At 51.3% G+C, this 20,175-nt stretch overlaps 2 protein-coding genes across 4 annotated transcripts; both read left to right on the top strand.

The window, feature by feature from the left end:
- PTCRA (pre T cell antigen receptor alpha) lies at nucleotides 1–5,952 on the top strand. Its single transcript, XM_049653165.1, has 5 exons — nucleotides 1–216; nucleotides 3,010–3,069; nucleotides 3,484–3,804; nucleotides 4,666–4,710; nucleotides 5,359–5,952. The coding sequence occupies exons 1-5, from the start codon at nucleotides 159–161 to the stop codon at nucleotides 5,709–5,711; spliced, it is 837 nt and encodes a 278-aa protein (XP_049509122.1). The 5' UTR covers nucleotides 1–158; the 3' UTR covers nucleotides 5,712–5,952.
- A 2,771-nt stretch (nucleotides 5,953–8,723) lies between these two features.
- Nucleotides 8,724–17,984, top strand: CNPY3 (canopy FGF signaling regulator 3). 3 transcript variants are annotated; one of them, XM_049653233.1, is made up of 7 exons: nucleotides 8,732–9,061; nucleotides 13,355–13,478; nucleotides 14,144–14,201; nucleotides 14,279–14,401; nucleotides 16,759–16,881; nucleotides 17,130–17,247; nucleotides 17,573–17,984. In XM_049653233.1, exons 1-7 carry the CDS (start codon nucleotides 8,893–8,895, stop codon nucleotides 17,785–17,787), a joined length of 930 nt encoding a protein of 309 aa, XP_049509190.1. In that variant the 5' UTR covers nucleotides 8,732–8,892; the 3' UTR covers nucleotides 17,788–17,984. The 3 variants fall into 3 exon arrangements, 2 of the variants coding, with proteins under 2 accessions (XP_049509190.1, XP_049509189.1); XM_049653232.1 differs by lacking the exon at nucleotides 14,144–14,201 and having other exon boundaries at nucleotides 8,736–9,061; nucleotides 14,305–14,401; XR_007462636.1 differs by lacking the exons at nucleotides 17,130–17,247; nucleotides 17,573–17,984 and having other exon boundaries at nucleotides 8,724–9,061; nucleotides 14,305–14,401; nucleotides 16,759–16,852.
- The last annotated feature ends 2,191 nt before the right edge of the window (nucleotides 17,985–20,175 follow it).

Genomic DNA, 20,175 nt, shown 5'->3' with positions numbered 1-20,175 from the left:
GGCCAGGGTGGCGGTGGGAGGGGCCCTCACTGGGGAAACGGCTCCGTGGTGGAGCAGCTGAGGTGCAGCTGGGCCTGTGGCCTGGGAGGCAGTCTTGCGGGCACCTCCTCCCGCAGCCCACAGCCTGCAGCTGAGTCCTGCCTCTTCTCAGGTGGGCCATGGCCAGGACTTGGCTGCCGCTTCTCCTGGCCCTCGGGTGTCCAGCCCTGCCCATAGGTGAGCCCCCTCCCTGCATCCCTCTCTGGGCCCCATTCGTTTGCCCAAGCCCACTCCCTAGCTCCTGACCTCCTTGGGTGTGGGTGGGATGTGGGGAGGCAGGACAGACCTATGTGGGGTCCCTGGGAAGGGTCTTACCATAAGCCCACCACTCCCTTCCCCACAGTTTTCACCTTCCAGCTACCTCTCTCTGGGGCTCCAACTCCTGTTCCCTGGAGTCCACAGTGTTGGTAGTAGGGCAGTCACTTCTTGGAGGTAGATAATAAGAACAAGCTGGATGGGCATCCAGGGAGGGTGGGGATGGGGTAGCCAGGGCTGGGACATGGGCGGCATTGTGAGATCTTCTCCTGTCCTTCCTGTCCTGGACTCCTGCCCTCAATAGTACCCTATTCCAAAAGGACTCAGAATGCCTCAGGTTCATCCCTGCTCCCCCTTCTTCGTGAGTTCTCAGGAGAGGTCCCAAGGCCCCAGTGACTTCCCAAGGGTATTACCCTCAGTTCCTCAAAGATCAAGAATGGAGCCAAAGGACTTGTGTTTAGAGGAAAGAATTCTGGGGCGCCTGGGAGGCTCATTTGGTTAAGCGTCCAACTCTTGATTTTGGCTCAGATCATGATCTCACGGTTCATGCATTGGAGACCCGAGTCGGGCTCCATGTTGACAGTGCAGAGCCTGCTTGGGATTCTCTCTCTCCCTCTCTCTCTGCCCCTCCTCTCTAAACAAACAAACAAACAAACTTACCGGATAGAATCCCAGCTTCATCTAAAAGTATGTGCATGTTTACATGTTATGTGGTGGGGAAAGGCCTTGATCTCTGAGTCAGGGCATCTTCTTTTTAAAATTTTTTAAAAAGTTTTATTTATTTATTTTCAGAGAGAGCATGCACTAGCAGGCAGGGGAGGGGCAGAGAGAGGAAGACAGAGACAATCCCAAACAGGCTCCACAACATCAGCAAGGAGCCTGATGCTGGGCTCCATCTCAGGAACCGTGAGATTATGACCTGAGCTGAAATCAAGGGTCAGACACTTAACCAAGCCACCCAGGTGCCCCCGCATCTTCTTGATCTAAAGCTGGCTTCTAGTATTTTCATAAGCTGTCTCTTGCTAGGGAGATTAACCATATCCATGTGAAGCAGGGAGAGCCCATGGCAAAAGGTCTGGGAAGGAAGCAGCCAGGCTGAGGAGGAGCAATCCCGGGCAGCTTCATGGAGGAGGCACATGCTAAACTCAACCTGGGGAGTGTCTCTATCTGTACAACTGGACAGGCTCAGGAGCTCACTTTCGGCTTTCTCTGTTCCTTTTGTTTGCCATGCCTTATTAATATTAGTATTGATAAAATAATACTAATACTTTTCTGCCAAGGTGTTTGACATTCATGACCTTTATTCTTCACAACAATTTTACTGGGCTGGTGTTTTTAAGTTTATTATATTGGTGCAGCATTCAAGACTCAGTAAATTAAGTGGACCAGCCAAGAGTCAAACCAACTCTGTCTGAGGCCATGTCCCAGGCTTGATCCACTGTGCCATGTAGCAAAATCTTAGTCACCCTTCCAAGTGGGGCGGGTCTATGGGAGCAGGAGTCAAAGAGACCTGAGTTCCAATCCTGAGTAGGCTACTTACCTTCCACATGCTTCCAGATCAGTTCTTTGACCTTCAAGAAACCTTCCCTGAGCACCCCCCACTCTGACCTCCCCACAAGATTCTCTAGTGTCTTTTCCTGTGCCCTGGGGAATTTCTTTAGCTTGGCTGCATTTAACTCATGGGGTAAATTTGTGGGTTTTAACGTTTGAGATTTTATTTATATGAAAAGATATCCAACTATTCAACAATAACATTTTGGTCATTATATATATTGTCACCTTCACTGAAAAGTATAAGATTGTAGAAAATCAAGACTATCCCAGAAAATATAGGACAGATGTTTGCAGTACCCATGTGACTCTTTTTTTTTTTGAGAGAAAAAAAAAAACTTGCACGAGCAAGTGGGGGAGGGGCAGAGGGAAAGAGAGAGAGAGAGAGAGGGAGAGAGAGAGAGAGAGAGAGAGAGAGAGAGAGAGTATCTTAAGCAGACTCCATAGTCTGTGTGGAGTCCGAGTCGGGGCTCAATCCTACGACCTTGGGATCATGACCTGAGCCAAAATCAAGAGTTGGATGCTTAAACCAACTGAGCCACCCAGGCACCCCTATTTTTGATTTTTTAACTATGAAATAATACATACACTTGAAATAGGTGAATTGTATAATACATAAATTATGTCTGAACAAAGCTCTTTAAAAAATATTATAGGGGCACCTGGCTGGCTGCGTTGGTAGAGCATGCGACTCTTGGTCTCAGGGTTGTGAGTTTGAGTCCCACCCCACGTTGTATGTAGAGATTACTTAAAAATAAAATCTTTCTAAAAAATACAACAGACTGGAGCGCCAGGGTGGCTCAGTCAGTTAAGTGTCCAACTTCAGCTTAAGGTCATGATCTCATGGTTTGTGAGTTCGAGCCCTGCATCGGGCTCTGTGCTGACAGCTCAGAGCCTGGAGCCTGCTTAGGATTCTGTGTCTCCCTCTCTCTCCACCCTTCCCCTGCTCATGCTGCCTGTCTGTCTCTCTCTCTCAAAAATAAATAAACATTAAAAATATTTTTAATACTACAGACCTACAGAAAAGAACAGAGAATAGGGCAACAAACACCTCTGCATATTCCACTGAGATTAACAAATAGTTAAAATTTTGCCATATTTGAATCAGATAAAAGAAACAAAAAGTTACAGATACATTCGGAGCCCTCTTTGATCTCATTCCAGATCTTATTTCCTTCCCTTCCTCCCCAGCGGTAACCACTCTCCTGAGGCTGGCACAACAAGGTATTATAAGAATGTGTTTATGCACCTGCTATCTTTCCCATAGGAAAGGTTCCTTGAGGGCAGGGACAACGTCGTCACCAGTGTTTTATCCCCAGTTCCTGGCACAGAGTATGCCAGATATTGGGTGAGGGATATGATGGATATGATGGGTGAGGGAAGGATGGATACATGGATGCATGGATGCGTGGACAGATCTACAGATGGACGGTAGAAGAGGTATAGGAAAGACAGATGATGGGGAAAACATGGATGAATCGATGGGTAGATGCAAGAAGAGAGGTATGGATGAGTGGGTGGAAAGATAGATGGATGGTGGAAGCAAACCCAGATGGAAGGACAGAAGTCTATTATGAGGTGCTGGCCTGGGAGGGCACAGACAGATCAAGCCCCCCACAGGTGCATGCTCTCTTACAGGTGTGGGCGGCACACCCTTCCCGTCTCTGGCCCCACCAATCACGCTGCTGGTGAATGGGAAGCAGCAGACGCTGGTGGTCTGCCTGGTCCTCGATGTTGCACCCCCTGGCCTTGAGAGCCCCATCTGGTTCTCAGCTGGCAATGGCAGCTCGCTGGACGCCTTCACCTACGGCCCTTCCCCAGAGGCTGACGGCACCTGGACTAGCTTGGCCCAGCTCTCCCTGCCCTCTGAGGAGCTGGCAGCCTGGGAAAACTTGGTTTGCCACACTGGGCCCGGGGCCGGCGACCACAGCCAGAGCACACGGCCCCTCCAGCTGTCAGGTAGGGACGGCGTCTGGGCCCCTGTGGATGCTCCCTGCCCCTCCCCTACACACCCTGGAAACAGGATATGGTGGGAGACAGGGCAGGCTCTGGGCCATGGGGGCATGGAGGGTGTCCACATGCCAACCATCTGAATGAGGTGACGATGGGTAGGATCAGAGCAGGGTGACCTCAGGGCCCTGAGTCCTGGATTTGCAACTCCTTCAAATATCCAGGCTTCAAATATCTCCTTCAAATCCAGGCTCTGATGCATGACTTCCAAGAGGTAGTACCTCCTCCCTTCTATTACCTAGGGTTAATATCTGTATTGCCCTATATATGACGCCCTACTTATAAGGACCAAGCAATAATTAAATAACAAAATGTTTTCATCTACTTATTGTTTACCCTGCAACAGGCACTGTTACAAACACTTTACATTTATAAACTAGGTCATATTATTTTCCCAATATTACAGGCACAGAGAAGCTAAGTGATATGTCCAAAGCCAGCTATTATTTTTACTAGATGACTTACTTCCTCTTTTTGGATTATGGCAGTTTTGTCATCTTCCAAACGGGAATGTGGACTAAAGGTCCCGCCTTTCAAAGAAGGGTGCTAAGAAAATCAGTTTCTTGTCTGAAAGTGCTGAGGCACCTCAGCCTCCCCTGGGCACAGAACAGTCGACCGTGGGGAGTGAGAGAGATCTGGGCCCCTGAGAGGAGTCGTAGCAAATGGGCCCCAGGTTCCTACTGCTGGTTCATCTGGTTCATTTGTCCAACATGCCGTGAATGGCTGCCCTGTGCCAGGCTGGGAACATAGTGCTTGGGTGGAGGGCAGAGCCCATCCCCAAAGACTCATTCTCTTCTCCTTGACTGGCAGGAGAGACTTCCTCAGCCAGAACCTGCCTCTGGGAGCCTCTCAGGGGTGAGTACTGGGGATCTTGGGCTCTGTTAGGGTCTGGCCTGATGGTTCCACTCTGCTGGGGCGGGGGGTTGGTGGTGTTCCCTGAAGAGGCTGCCTTGCTGGGTTGGGGCACTGGCAAGCCTGGGCTTGAGTCTACCTGTGGGTAAATGGGAGTGGGTCCTCTGACCCCAGAGTACTCCCTGGACACCAGTTGGAAGGTGTAGGTGAGAGTTAACGGGAGGCTCCTTAAAGCTCTCCTTGGGCAGCCCAGATGGATGGTGTCAGCATCAGAGCCTTGGGAGACTGGGTGATAGACAGTCCCACCACCCAACAGGCAGAGAGAGTCATGAGTCAGGTTCTACTTCCTCACCACATAGAGCATTTGGAGCTGGTTATTTGCCTCTGCATCAGATGCTAATTTCTGCCTGGCCTACATCCCCCTGGTTTGGGGGGGAATAAGATAAAATGAAGGCTGGGAAGGTGTGCGTTATTATTACCAGTTAGAGCTCAGGTCAGACACCAGGGAGGACTTGCCCTGGCTTTGGGGAACGGCGGGGAGGAGGAACGGCAAGGGCAGAGGACAAGGTCCCTCTTCCCCAGAGAACGCCCTCCTGCGAGTGGGGCTGACGCTGGCCTCCAGGTCCCTAACTGCTTTTCTCTCTCCCGCAGGGACGCGGGGCCAGGCGCTGCGGCTGGGGGCGCTGCGACTGCTGCTTTTCAAGCTGCTGCTGTTTGACGTGCTTCTGACCTACAGCCGCCTCCGTGCCCTGCCCTCCACGCTGGGGGACCCCGGGCTCCCCGCGCCCCCCAGGGGCCCCCTGGAGCCCCGCCGTCTCCCGCAGCCTCCGCCCGCAGCAGAGCCTTCAGCTCCAGCCACCTGGATTCGCCGCAGTGCTGGGGGGACGGCAGGCCCGGGGCTCACCCTGTCGCTGCAGCCCCGCCTTCTCGGCTGGGAGTCCAGGAGCCCGGTGTGGGAGGAGGGGACGCTCCCTACCCACCGAGCCTGGGCCTGGTGCTCGTGAGTCACCCTGAATTCCTGCCTCAAGCCTTGCAATCTTTGTGTGTGACCTGCCTCCTATTGCAGATGGAAATTTCCGGCGCTGGGGTTTGTTTCCCGCCTCGGATTGAGGGCCTTCTGAGGGAGAAGGCTGTATCTCTCCCATCAGACCGGGAGCCGCTTGAGGGCGGGGATCCACAGGTACAGGGACCCTTGAGGTGCAGAGAACTGAGAACAATTAAAGGGGAACTTAAATGACACAAACAAATGAAACATATTTTAATTCACGTCTGCCCTGGGAGGAGGGGATTTGGCAGATTTTTAAGAAGCAGAAATCTGGGAGGGCTCCCTTGAGGAAGAGGGCTTCCTGAGGGTGAGACTCTGGGAACTGTAGAGTGATGCCAGGGTTTGGGGAAGATGCTGTCCTACCTCTCCTTCTCCGCAGGCAGGCGTGGGGTGAGGCTCCCTCTCTGTCTCCCTATCCTGACCCAGCCTTTGCAAGAGGTCAGGATGAGGAGCCCAGGAAGCCAGGAAGGTGGGGTGCTGGGCCTGATGTGAAGTTTTGTACAGACTTGACAGAAATGAACAGGGCCAGGATCCCAGGGTAACAGGATCATATACAATGCCAAGAGCATGGATATTAATTACAAACTTACACCTTATTAATCAGTTAAGGGTCATTATTCATTTAACAAATATTCATTGAGCATCAACCCTGAGCCAGGCACTAAAGAGTCTTCTTGTTTCCTAAAGAGTGTTCTTACACTGATAGTATATGAGGCCCCCACAGTAGAGTGTCTGGCCTCTGTTTCTCCAGCACTGGCAGGAAATCCAGTCTTTCCAGGGGTTCCTCTCCAGTAATCACCCGCAGGAATCTCTGGGTGCTTTCATGTGAATCCAGGTGTCCCCTAGGCAGCACAGGACAGTCTGCTGGACAAGTGGTGCTACCTTTGTCTTTCTTCCCCCAAGGTGGTATTAGCAAATGCTCTAACATCACCCCCCACCACCACACACACATGGTGTCAGTGACATTTCCATCTTTCCTGAGCCTCTGTGCCCTCTCAGCTACTGTTCCATGAAAACCCTCACTATCTGCTGCACAGCTCATCTCTCACCAGCCTGTAAGGAGATACTCCAGCCTCTTTTTGGATTCTTCAAGGAGGGGTATCCCACAACTTCTGGGGACAAATCCGTCCACCATCCCTACATGGCTTGCTCCTTCCCAAACACACGGACTGAGAAGAAGTCTAAGCTAGGCTGGGTTGGGGCAAGGGCATGTCTGGCCATAACCTCAGACTTTCTCCAGCCACTGTCCATTTCCAGCTCTGAGCTCCTGCCAAACTGATTTGTGCCTCAGTAAATGTCCTTCAGACGTCCTTTTGTTCATTTTGTAATCAGAGCTTCCCTTAGCTTCAATGCCCCTCCTCATCATGTTCCAATCCCCCAATCCTGCCCTGCCCCAGGCTCAGTTGCTACTGTGGCTGGCTTAACATTATTTCCCAGGAAGGTTCCTGGGCCTAGGTAAATCACTGGACTTGGCCAGGCTCTGAGTCTCCCCAAGTCTTAAGAAGCCTACAGAAGATGCAGCATTGCAGAAGGGTGTCCTGATCCTGTGTGCTATAGAATTATACATACCACAGCCCCTTCATATCTAAAGTGCCTTGTCACTTGCACAATTGTTTTGAGCAAGAAGCTAAGATCAGGAAATAACAAGTCAAAAGGCTGAGCATCAGTCCTAAGACTTCATAAAATAATATAAATATCCAATATCTAGGAAGGAAAAATAGGGCACTGGGGAACAGAGCCTTGCAGACAAAAGTGTAATTTGCAGACAACTTCCCAGAAAAGCAGCCTTGGTATGTGTGTGTGTCCATAGGACACTGAGCTCAGGGGCAGTCTGAAGCAGCCCCAAAGACCCAGAAAGTCCTCCTCTTGATGAGGAGATGGGAACCCACCAAGTATCTCCTTATGTGGGGTACCCTGTCGTTGCTGGGGAGGCAGAAGGGAAATACAATTGTTCATTAGCCAAGTCCCTGCTTTGTAGGAGCTCAGAATCCAAGAAATAAATAATAGGGTAGAAAAGAGAACTAAGGTTACATACTAATAAAAAAGTGTGAATTTTTTACAATCTGTTAATAAGCTTTAATTCCACAAACCTATTTGAGGTTGCCAGCTACAGGCAAGTCTTTAACAGCAGCTAGGAGCATCCTTTGTCATCATAAAGATAGAAACTGAGGCTCAGGGTGCCTGGCTGGCTCAGTCCATGGAGCACCCAACTCTTGAATTTGCGATTGTGAGTTTGAGCCCCACGCTGGGTGTAGGGATTACTTTAAAAATTAAAAAAAGGAAGAAAGAAAAGGAGGGAGGGAGGGAAGGCAGGAAGGAAGGGGAAAAAAGAGAAAAAAGAAAGAAAAAAGAAAAAAGGGAGAGAGGGAAGGAAGGAAAAAAAGCAAGAGGCAAGAGAAAGAAAGGAAGGGAGGGAAAGAAAGAGAAAGAAAGAAAAGAAAGAAAGAAAGAGGCTTGGAGAGGAGGTAATTTGTTCTAGCTCTCGGGGGACAAAGCTGGGATTACTGGGCATTAAAAAAGCTGCTTGATGGCTGGGGACTGAGTCGCCATGGTCTCACCTACACAGCCTACCAGTGATTAGCAATTACAACAATAACAACAACTATAATAATAATAAAATTTTAAAACAGGTGCTCACTTAAGGGTTTGCTGCATTACAACCCCAGGAGGGAAGTGACGCGTAAGGAGGCGGCGGCGAAGGCCGTCAAGACGGCCTTCTGCACCTCTTGCAGGACCGACGAGCCCAACCTCGTCCCTTTCAGGCCTAGCCCACAGCTTCCCCTCTCGGCGTGCTAGTCCTCCAGCCGCTCCAGAGCCACCGTTAGTGGGTGGGGTAAGATGCTGCCATAGGACACTGAGGACACCATCTGTTTCCTCATTGGTCGAGGCCGAAAAAAGCTCGCCCTCCCATTCGCTGGGATGCAAGCCCCGGAAAGCCCATTGGCTGCGTAGTCCGCGGGCCTTCGTCGGCTCTGAGGGCGGGCCGAGGCAGCCAGAGGAGGGAGCGGGCCGGGGGCTCCCTGTTGCCCTGGTTACGCCGAGGCACGTGTGCAGTCCCGGAAGCGGCTCCGGGAAGCGGCCCAGCGCGCGCAGCCGGAGGAAGCGCAGCCCGGTCCGCTGGGGTCGGGTCCGGCTGGGCCATGGAGCCGTTCCCTGAGCTTGCGCCCCGGCCCGGACCCCGCTGTCTTCTGCTTCTCTCCCTGCTACTGTTGCTGCTGCTGCTACTGCCACTGCCGGCCCCGGAGCTGGGCCCGAGCCAGGTGCAAGCCGAGGAGACCGACTGGGTTCGACTCCCCAGCAAATGCGAAGGTGAGGGGGCGGGGCCGGCGGGGAGTCTCCTGCCAGAGGGGCGGGGCGTGCAGAGAAGGGGGTAAGGGGGATGCAAGATCCTTGCCTCCTGAGCTAGAGTCTCTTCATTCGTTGAAGCTACTGTGTGCCTGGCTCTGTGCTGGATGCTGAGGACACAGGGGCGGGCAAGGGATCAGGTCTCGGTGCACCTGGAGCGATCAAATCGGTACAAAAGAAGTAGTTATAATCCAGGGTGGTAGATGCCATGATAGATAACAGGCTTTGCCGAGTGAGGAGTATCTAATCTAGCCTAGGGATGGGGGAAAGGCTGTGTGTAGAGGAGAGCCAGGAAAGGCTTCGTACAGGAAGCCCAAACAATAATTAGGACTTAGCTGGGTGAAGAGAAGTGAAAAGAGAGAATGTCTTAGGAAGCCACAGCTGCAGAGGCCTGTAGGCTAAGAAGCAAAGGACAGACAAGTTTGAGGAACTGAGAAAGTATGTATGACTGTTCTTAGGGGAAGAAGAGCCTGAGAAAGCCCTTTCCCCTTTTGGCCCTCACCACAACCTAATCTGTGCAATTGATGGACTCCCCCACTAGCTGTGAGCTCCTTGAGGACAGGACCTTTTCTCAGATATTTATTCACACAACGCCTGGTACGCACCCAGTGAATATTTTTGGAATAAATAGGAATAAACAGGGACTGTGGGTGTGGGTGGAGGAAGGAGAAGGGTCTGAGGCCTAAGGGGAGAAGAATACAGGGCCACTTTGGGACAAGAGTAGAGCCTGGGGGAATTTGGTGAGGGAGGAGGATTTTAGGAATAAGGAGAAAATGAATCCCAAAGATATAGGAGTGGAGGTGTGGAACTTCAGAGAGAGAAAGAGCACCAGCACCCAAGCCAGTGATCTGGGACTATGAAGGGCCATTCTTCCTCTCCCCATCTCTGTTTTCTCCCCAGACCTTCGCAGCCACTCCTTTCTTCCCATCTCTGTAACCCAAACCCCTCAGCAAGTTGGCTATAAATCCATTTCATCCCAATTAAAGCGTACAGCAGGCCAGATGTTCCCTAAGTCCTGGGAAGTGGGGGTGGGGTAGGTGGTTTGGGACACGTAATCCTTTCATTTTCGAGATGAAAGATAAGATGCTTCAGACACGACCTGACTTCACCAGTAGGGCTCCCAGTATGGATGCTAGCCTGTACCTTGTCCCTCAGCCCCATAAATAGGCAGAGGGTTGCAATGCTTTCCTTTCACTCTTTCTCGAAAAATCTTTTGCGGAGTTCATTTCCTCTCTTTGTTTTCATTCTTAGCCTCCACTGTGTCTCTGATTATCCTCATAGTCTAAGAAGCTCACATTTCTTTCCATTAGGAGGCATTCACAGACTGAGAAGCAGAGAGCTGGCAAAGATTTTAAGAGATCATTCTAGTCCAACCCCATTTTGTAGGTAATGGATAAAGATTAAAAGGCATTTTCGGGGGCACCTGGGTGGCTGAGTCTGTTAAGCATCTGACTCTTGATTGTGGCTCAGGTCATGATCTCACAGTTTGTGAGTTTGAGCCCCCACATTGGGCTGTGTGCTGGCAGCGTGGAGCCTGCTTTGGATTCTCTCTCTCCCCCTCTCTCTCTCTGCCCCTCCCCCATTGCACAGTCTTGAGCGCACATGGGTGCCCTCTCTCACTCAAAATAAATACATAAAACTTGAAAAAAATGGATTTTCAGTCACAGGATGGCTTGGCAAACTCTTAGGCTCCTCTTAATAGTGTATTTGCTTTTATTTATCATTGTTGCACCTTTTTTGTTAAATGCTGATTGTGTCTGGCCCACAAAGCCTGCCTCCCGGCTCAGTAGCCTCAGTGGAATAGGCCTTGGCACAGAGGAAGGAGAGCCTGCCTGGAAAAAGAGTAGGTGGGTGTCCAGGAGAGTCTGGGGCCTGTGCCATGAGCCTCCTCCAAGTCTGATTCTGGGTGGGATCCCCAGAGGGGGTCTTGAAGAGGTAAGATTTGGAAGAGTTGGGAAGCAAGGTTGTGGTTGATGGGCACAAGAGAGAAAGGAGGTTCCAGGTCCCCAGGGCCTGGAATCCTAAACGTTGAGGGCGTGGGAGAAAGGAGCAAAAGAGCCAGAAAAGCGATGAGCTCACACAGAATACAGAACAGAGAGGGGAGGGGGACAGGTGTCCTGGATAGAGAGCCTGGGAGGTGAGCCGCCTCGATTCATTGCAGACTCTGAGATCCCAGCCTGTATTTTGGAATTTTCATGTGTTCCAGATTCTCCAAGGCATCTATTAATATGTAAGTTATAAAATTTTACCAAGCAAGCCTTCAGGGGAGGTACTGTTGTCAGTGTTACAGTCACTCTGATGGTGTTTAGCCTATAGATCATATTCATTCAGAGGCATCAGAAGCTGCTCGACCACAAACACAGTCTGTCAGCAATATTTATTAAGTATCCAACACACACACAGTCCTTGACGAGAGGAATACAGAAAAAAATCCAATACATGGTAACTCACTTTGGGTACCCTTATGGTCTAACTGGGGAGACACAAAATGGCCAAAGGCCCTCAGTGAGAGCATGGGTCCTGGATCCTGCAGAGGCCCAGATAAAATCAGGAGCAGGTGGGATTGGTCCAGAAGAACTTCCCAGTAGGAGGAGGCTTTTAAAATGAAGCTGGGAGAATGGGCAGAAAAGCCCCTAGAGGGCATTAAGTGCTCTCCCAGGGCCTCAGACAGGTCACGCTTTTGGTGGTAGTACTCCTTATGCAGTAGTAATTATCTGTTTACACTTCTTTCTACTCCATTAGACTGGATCTGGAACCTTGTTTTCATCTGTGAATCCCCAGGCAGTGCCTGACACCTAGGAGTTGCTTAAAAACTGAAGAAAAGTAAGAGGAAACAAAAAGGTGAATGTACAGAAACAGTAGAAATAAGGCCTCTGGAAGGGATGGAACAAATTACCTTGGTAGGAACAGAGAGCTGGTAGTGGAACAACATACGAAATCAAGTAATAAAAGAGACATACAAGACAGGGAAATTTGGGGCAATTGGGGAAATTTGAATGTGGACTGTTAGGTGGTATTAGAATTGTTAATTTTCCGAGTATCAGTATGGTTGTATGGTTGGGTAGAAGAACGTCCTTATTCTCCAGAGATGCATGAAGACATTTTTAGGGGTGAAAGGTCATGATATCTGCAACTTTTTATTTTATTTTATATCTTTTTTTTTAATGTTTATTTTATTTTTGAGAGAGTGAGAGCGTGAGCAGGGGAGGGCCAGAGAGAGAGAGAGAGAACTGGAAGCAAGCTCCGGGCTCCGAGCTGTCAGCACAGAGCCCGACGTGGGGCTCGAAACACAAACCGTGAGAACATGACCTGACCTGAAGTCGGACCCCTAACCGACTGAACCACCCAGGTGTCCCTGCAACTTACTTTTAAAATGGTTTAGCAGGGGCGCCTGGGTGGCTCAGTTGGTTGAGTGCCCGACTTCGGCTCAGGTCATAATCTCGCAGTTTGTGAGTTCGAGCCCCGCGTCGGGCTCTGTGCTGACTGCTCGGAGCCTGGAGCCTGCTTTGGGTTCTGTGTCTCCTCCTCTCTCTGCCCCTCCCCTGCTCATGCTCTGTCTCTCTGTCTCTCAATAATAAATAAACGTTAAAAAAAATTTTTTTTTTTAATGGTTTAGCAAAGGGGCGACTTGGTGGCTCAGTCATTTAAGCATCTGACTTCAACTCAGGTCATAGTCTCCTGGTTCGTGAGTTTGAACCCTGCATCAGGCTCTGTGCTGACAGCTCAGAACCTGGAGCCTGCTTCAGATTCTGGGTCTCCGTCTCTTTCTGCTCCTCCCCTGCTTGTGCTCTGTCTCTGAAAAAGAAATAAACATTAAAAACAATTTTTTAATGGTTTAGCAGAAACAATGTATATATTGTTGATATATATTAATATATTATCATATTATGTTACATATTGGAGAGAGAATGTAGCAGATCACTAACTGTTGAAACTATATACACTATTCATTGTACTCATTCAGCGTTTTTATATGTTTGAAAATTTTAAAGTAAAATGATTACAGAGGGCAGTGGGAGTGGGGGGCAGGAAGGAGCTGGGAGAAATGGAGTCAGCCAGGACTGGACATGGGGCAGTGAATCTTGGAGCCAAGTTTCCCCCGGTGACCTCCATGGGGTGGTCTGGGACTAACTCCTTCCCTGCCTGGGGTGTTGACCCTGTCTGGGAGAGGCATCCACGTTGGTGTGGTTTGCTGGGAGCTGGCTTCTATCAGACTCATGTGCACTCAGTAGGCTGGGCTGTGTCTCCCTCCCCTAGTGTGTAAATATGTTGCGGTGGAGCTGAAATCAGCTTTTGAGGAAACCGGCAAGACCAAGGAGGTGATCGACACAGGCTATGGCATCCTGGATCGGAAGGCTTCCGGAGTCAAATACACCAAGTCGTAAGTGAAAGAGGGTACCCATCAGCCTGGCCTGCTTTGTTCGTAACGGCTTTAGAAGTTTGGAGTTCCCTTCTCCTTTCCAGCTAGGCAGACCCACCAAAGGGAGGCGGCTCTGACCAACACCTAAGTTTGCCCACTGGTTTTGCCCCCAACTATTTGTGTGGTCTTCGTAAGTCCCTTCATTCCACTGAGCTTTGGACTTCTCATCTGTAAAAGCAAGACTGTTGGGCCTTATCTCATTCCCAGACTCTTGGATTTCATGGACCAGTGCAAATTTAAAAAAAAAAAAAAAAAAAAAAAAATTGGTAATACAGGGTTACCAATCTTTAATTTTGCCAGGAATAAATATTAAAAGTAAAAATAACCCCCCCAAAAAACTTTCATCAGCCATGATGGTCCTTTCAAAATGAAATGTGTTGGAGCACCTGGCTGGCTCATTCAATGGAGTGTGTGACCCTTGATCTCAGGCTTATAAATTCAAGCCCCACGTTGAGTGTAGAGATGAGTTAAAAATAAATCTTAAAACAGAAAAAAAGAAATATTTTAACATCAAAACTTAATACATTTTGCTTTATAAAACCATCTAAATACTGAATCATCTAGCTTTATAAAAAATGCCTTCCCATAGAGCTGTTACAATTTTGTCTCTCTGGTCTGTGTTCCAGCATTTCAGAGCCCCCAGACCAGATGACCTATCTTCCTTCCAGCTCTGACTTCCCTTTGGTGAGATGCGCAGGTGTTGGGGTAGCAGGGCTGGAGGGACGGACCACTAACCCACTGGGGCTAGGAGAGGAGTTCAGCCCCTCTCGTGCTGCTGTCTCTGCAGGGACTTACGGTTAATCGAAGTCACTGAGACCATTTGCAAGAGGCTCCTGGACTATAGCCTGCACAAGGAGAGGACCGGCAGCAACCGGTTTGCCAAGGTTGGATTTGTGCTTGTCCTTCATCCCCACTGGGCCAGGCCTGGAGGTGTCTAAGTGGTCTGCTGGTGTGGGTGTGATTTGGAGATCATGCTTGGGGAGCTTCCCTCCTTGGCCTCTTCCCATTCTTCATCGACCACGGTGTGCATTTCTCCCCTTCTGAGTGGCCTGGCTTTTCAGTGGCGATAGGCACATTCTTCATGGCCTGGGCCTGCCCATCAGGGCCCTGTCTCAGCCTCAGACTGAAATGCAGGGTGGCAATCCCCGTGGAGGCCTGATCACTTGCTCAGTGAGAGCTCAGGGAGTACAGACCTGTGGGCTTTAGAGATGTCAGAAGACATGGCAGGATGGGGGTGGGGTTATTACCTCATTCCGCTGGGCACGCACCTGGACCGCTGTCAGGGTGCCTGTGTAACATTCAGTGCACTTACTGTATGTGTGAATGGCTCTGTCCCTGAACAAGGAGTTTCTTACAACAAGGCCCAGGGGCACCTGGGTGGCTCAGTCGGTTAAGTATCTGACTTCGGCTCAGGTCATGATCTCATGGTTCACGAGTTCGACCCCCACATCGGGCTCTGTACTGACAGCTCAGAGCCTGGAGCCTCCTTCTGATTCTGTGTCTCCCTCTCTCTCTGACCCTCCCCCCATTCATGCTCTGTCTCTCTCTGTCTCAAAAGTAAATAAACGTTAAAAAATTTAAAAAAAAAAAACAAGGCCCATAGTTCTTTGTTTCTATGTCTTCAGTGCCTGGCACATGGTAAGAGACTTGCCTCCCACATTTCTCCACCCACCTACCCTTCCAGTGAAGTCGGTTAGTGAGAAACCCCTGGGAAACCTAGAGAGATAGTCTTAAGCAACAGAAGTCTTAAATTTTTTAAATTTGTATGAATTTTGTATTCTACTCAGTAATAAAACCATGTTTTGCTTTAATATAAAAATGTTTATGGGGCCCCTGGGGGCTCAGTTGGTTAAGCATCTGACTTTGGCTCAGGTCAGGATCTCACAGTTCATGAGCTCGAGCCCTGCGTTGGGCTCCACACTGACATCGTAGAGCCTGCTTGGGATTCTCTCTCTCCCTTTCTCTCTGCCCCTCCCCTACTTGTGCTTTCTCTCTCTCAAAGTAAATAAATAAACTTAAATTTCTTTTAATGTTTGTATTTACTTTTGAGAGAGACAGAGCATGAGCAGGGGAGGGGCAGAGGGAGAGGGAGACACAGAATCCGAAGCAGGCTTCAGGCTACGAGCTGTCAGCACAGAGCCTGACATGGAGCTCGAACCCATGAACCACGAGATCATGACCTGAGCCAAAGTCGGACGTTTAACTGACTGAGCCACCCAGGTGCCCCTAAATAAATAAACCTAAAAAAAAAAAAAGTTTAAGATTATTTTCCGTAGCAATAAAATTAGAAACAACCTAACCATTCACCAGTGGTTAAATAAATTGATGTGGCCATTCAGTGGACAAAACAAAGAATGAGGTAGCTCTTTGTGGCGTGAATTAAAATTATCTCCAAAGTCTGTTAATAAGGCCAGGTGCAGAAGAGTGTGTCTGCTATATACTATTGCTTGTGTAAAAAATGGGGGTGAGGAGGGCAGGATGGATTTGTATGTATATTTGCTTGTATTTGCATGCATTACCTCTGGAAAGATAGAGGAAGTAGATGATGTGTAGGTGTAGTCTCCAGGGAGAGGACCTAGGTAGCTGGCAGAAATATTTTTACAGAACTGGGTCCTCCCTGCCTCACTCGTGCCCACTTCCAACCCAGGAAAGGCACAAGCCCTAGGAAGAACTAGAGCAGTGAGCGGGTCTAGAGCCAAGGCACACTTAATTCCTGGGAAAGGAGTATCTATTCAAAGGGCCAGAAGGCAACAGCAGCCCTTTTGGGGATTTTTGTTTGTTTCTTTAAATTATTATTATTATGATGATTTTAATAGGGAGAGGGGAAGAGAGAGTGAGGGGCAGAGCGAGAGGGAGAGACTCTTAAGCAGGCTCCATGCTCAGCACAGAGCCCGACGCGGGCTTGATCCCACAACTGTGAGTTCATGACCTGGGTCAAAGTCAAGAGTCAGACACTTAACCTACTGAGCCACCCAGGCGCCCACACAGCAGCCCCTTTTGAAAGGGGGAGGTGTGGGGAGGCAGGATAGGTTGTGTGTGATTGTGTGTGTGTGTGTGGTGTGTAGGTGTGTAGGGGTTGTGGAGTAGGCCTGAAAGAGGGGAGAGGAAAGTGAGGTCCAGTGTGAGAAGCCTTGAGAGTCCTGGCTTCTCAGAGCTGGGTCCTTGGGCCTCCAGCACCACCCGGAGAGGAGGGTGGGAGGTGGGGAAAGCTCCGCTTCTCATGCCTGCTTGCCTCTTCCAGGGCATGTCTGAGACCTTTGAGACACTGCACAACCTGGTCCACAAAGGGGTCAAGGTGGTGATGGATATCCCCTATGAGCTGTGGAATGAGACCTCTGCAGAGGTGGCTGACCTTAAGAAGCAGGTATGGGCCTTTTGGCCCTCAGAGGCTACCGTACCCCACAGGGGTGGGTGGGGACTAGGTCTGGGTCTGAGGAAAGCCACCAAGAGCTGGGAGGCTTTGATCAAGTCATCTCACCTCTCTGCCTTCAGTTTCCTCAGGAGAATCACAGCCACCTGCCTGCCCTGTAGTGGGTTGTGAGGCTCAGCTGAGCTCCCCCGGGAGCGAGTCAGTGCTGGGGCTTTGCCAATGCAGTGTATTCTGATTCATAGTGCGACGTGTTGGTGGAAGAGTTTGAGGAGGTGATCGAGGACTGGTACAGGAACCACCAGGAGGAAGACCTGACTCAGTTCCTCTGCGCCAACCATGTGCTGAAGGGCAAGGACACCAGTGAGTCTGAGGGAGGGAGAGGGCAGGGTGGGTGGGCCCTCAGCTTTACTGCTTGCCCCCCCTCAGGGGAGGTGGGTAGGGAGGGGACAGAGAAGAGATAAGACCTAGAAAGCACCATACCCTCAAGGAGCTTGATGGGACGGCGTGGAGTAAGAAGTACTGAAACCAGGTGCAGAATAACATGGCAGTAACTCAGATGCCCCCAGAGGGGCCTGGAGGCCCCAGAGAGGCAGGAGGAGGGGACCTGACACCACTTCCGGGGCCACCCAGTCAGTACTCCTCACCCAGCAAACCAGTCTGTTGAGGGTGTCTCTCTTCACCCCAGGTTGCCTCGCAGAGCAGTGGTCCGGCAAGAAGGGGGACACAGCCGCCCTGGGAGGGAAGAAGTCTAAAAAGAAGAGCGGTAAGGTCAAGGCCTCGGGCAGCGGCAGCAAACAGAGGAAGGAGCTAGGTGGCCTTGAAGAAGACCCCAGCCCCGACGAGGATGAGGGCATCCAGAAGGCATCCCCCCTCACACACAGCCCCCCGGATGAGCTTTGAGCCTAACCCAGTGCCCCCTGTATCGTGACCCCTGACCTGGAAGCTGAAGAATCTGGGGCACAGCTCTGGCAGGCAGATGGCTGTCCCTCTCCAAGTCCTCCCTGCCGTGCCAGCTTCCTGCCGGGAAAGACACAGGGCCAGGGAAGAGCTCAGATCAGCTGCCGTCAGCCTACCGACCTCCTCCCTCTGCCAAGCGGCTGTCCTAACCCAGGCTTCGGGCAGGCCATGCGATTTCACGCCTGCCAAGGACTCCAGTATGAACTCCGGAGGGGCAGGTGTGGAGAGGGCACCCGGCCTTCACCTCCCCTCACTCCTTCCCAGCAGGGAAGCAAGACTACAGGCCTCCCCACCCCTGCTTATCCCCTCCTGTGGACACCTTGCACTCTGCCCGGCCCTCCCCAGGGCTCACAGAGTAAAAACCTTTTGGCCTTTTTTGTTCTGATTTTTGAGTCCCCTCCAGCTCCTCAGAGGGGCCTGGAGTCCCAGTTGCTCTCCTCCCCCTCCCCTTCCAGCCCAGGGGGGCCAAGGGTGGAGAGGCGGCTCCCATCCCCCATTATTGAGGCTGGGCCTGCCCGCTGTGGGGGGCAGCAAGTGCCGGGAGGGCCCAGGTTGTTTTGGGGTGAGGCTCAGGACTGGGCTTTGGCCCTGCCCCTCAGCTGCCTTTGGACTCCCTGAGCTCCCTAGGCCAGGAGGGGCCTCACTTGTGCCCTGGCCACCTGGCTGGGCTCCCGCTGCCTCTCCTCTCTCACCCAAGGCCTTACCCTTTGTTGTGTAAACTGTTTACTGGTGACCCCACCAGATCCCACCCCTCCTTCCCACCTCATCTGCCCTACTTGTTGGTCTTGAACCTTGTTACCTGATGACCACAGCTGGTCACTCTGCTCTTCCTAGCTGTTGTGCCTGGAGTCTGGAGGGGAGGACACCCCAGCCCCCCAACAACAGCTGGTTACACCATGTTCTCTGGGTGCAGGGAGGAACAGGAAGGCTGGCCTCTAGGAGAGGGGTGGGAGGCCCAGGCACCTCCGCATTCTGTCCTGAGGGCAGGGATCAGGCCCTCAGTAGCAATAGTGAGGACAGCGGCACACACTCCCAGGGCTTTAACTTGAACCCTAACAACTCTTGGGGGTGGGTGCCATTAGCCTCATTTTGTAGAAGGTAAAACTGAGGCTCAAATTAAGTGACGTGCCCAAGGTCCTGCTGTTAGTAAGTGTGCAGCTGGCACGACTCTGGGTCCATTGTATTTCCCCTACCCTGAAGCTGCCAGCTCCTTCACCCAACACCCAGCACTGGCAGTGTGATCCACACTGAACTGGTTTGATTTCTTAGCCAGAACTCCACCCTTACCAGCACGCCTCTTTTCAAAGGAAAGGAGGAGGCTTCTTAGGAGGAGACGATGGCAGAAGGTCCTGCCAGCGTGGCACCCCCACCAGGTGCCCTGTGGGTACCCGCACAGACTCTCTGCTTCTCGCCTGGGCCTGCTGGGCTGGGGGAGAGGCACTGCCGAAGTGCCGCAGACTCTGGCTCTGGCGAAATGTTCCAGGGCCTGAACTGGGGGTGTGGGGCCCCGTCATAGCCTGGGCTCAGGCCCCCTTCTCCCCTGAGTTGGAGCAGCCAAGGTCATAGAGGGTGGAGGAAACGGAAAATTTTTCTTCCGGCTGGTGAGGCTTCCAACAGGTCCTTGGAGGATGATACTTTTTTGGTTCAGCCCCTCTGCCCCCACCCATCTCCAGGACTGGTACTGCCCCCTGTTGAAGGGGCTGTAGGCAGTGAGAGTCCAGTCGAGACTCAGGTCCCACCTGGGACTTTGTTCAAGGGCTGGAGCCCAGGGCTGGGGAACCATTTGCAGCCCCCTGAACTGTCCAGGATTTCATGGCTAGTCTCTGATTCCCCCATTATGTCACTGACCCACAACACCTCCGTGCCTGCCTTACATCAGTCCCTAGAGCTTCATTGGTCCTTAAAGTAGGATGAGACAAGACCTGTCCCCTTACTGGGTGTTGACCCAGTGGCCCAATCCAAACCCGGTCCCAGACCTGAGGGCAGACAGTGCTGTGACTGCTTTGCTCTTTGACCTGTGGCTGCTGCATGAATAGCACCTTGTTCCTCCCCCACCACCACCAACAAGGCCAAGCAGGTTGCACACACTAGCTCTCCACCCACCCACCCCAGCAAGCAGCCTCTCCCTCCCCCCCACTCCCCCACCCCGCCCCCAGCCTGGAAGAGCCAGAGGCAAGATCCAGCTTTCCAGGTTTTTCTTTTTCTCTCTCCACCACACCTACAAGCCTTTCTGAACTTGACTATGCCTTCCACTCTCCCACACCACTTCTCCACAAGATGAGGGGACTGGCTGAGCTGGAGTTCATCTGATTTTAGTCCCTTAATTAGAAA

Source organism: Panthera uncia, assembly GCF_023721935.1.
Source record: "Panthera uncia isolate 11264 chromosome B2 unlocalized genomic scaffold, Puncia_PCG_1.0 HiC_scaffold_24, whole genome shotgun sequence".
Classification (NCBI taxonomy): domain Eukaryota; kingdom Metazoa; phylum Chordata; class Mammalia; order Carnivora; family Felidae; genus Panthera; species Panthera uncia.
Note: the sequence above shows the minus strand (reverse complement) of the source record. Positions and strands in the feature narration are given on the sequence as shown.

Coding starts and splice junctions, on each gene's coding strand:
- PTCRA (XM_049653165.1), top strand. CDS start 159: ATGGCCAGGACTTGGCTGCCGCTTCTCCTGGCCCTCGGGTGTCCAGCC. Junction 217..3,009: donor GTGTCCAGCCCTGCCCATAG/GTGAGCCCCCTC, acceptor ATCTCATTCCAG/ATCTTATTTCCTTCCCTTCC. Junction 4,711..5,358: donor CCTCTGGGAGCCTCTCAGGG/GTGAGTACTGGG, acceptor TCTCTCCCGCAG/GGACGCGGGGCCAGGCGCTG.
- CNPY3 (XM_049653233.1), top strand. CDS start 8,893: ATGGAGCCGTTCCCTGAGCTTGCGCCCCGGCCCGGACCCCGCTGTCTT. Junction 9,062..13,354: donor ACTCCCCAGCAAATGCGAAG/GTGAGGGGGCGG, acceptor TCCCTCCCCTAG/TGTGTAAATATGTTGCGGTG. Junction 13,479..14,143: donor GGAGTCAAATACACCAAGTC/GTAAGTGAAAGA, acceptor TCTGTGTTCCAG/CATTTCAGAGCCCCCAGACC.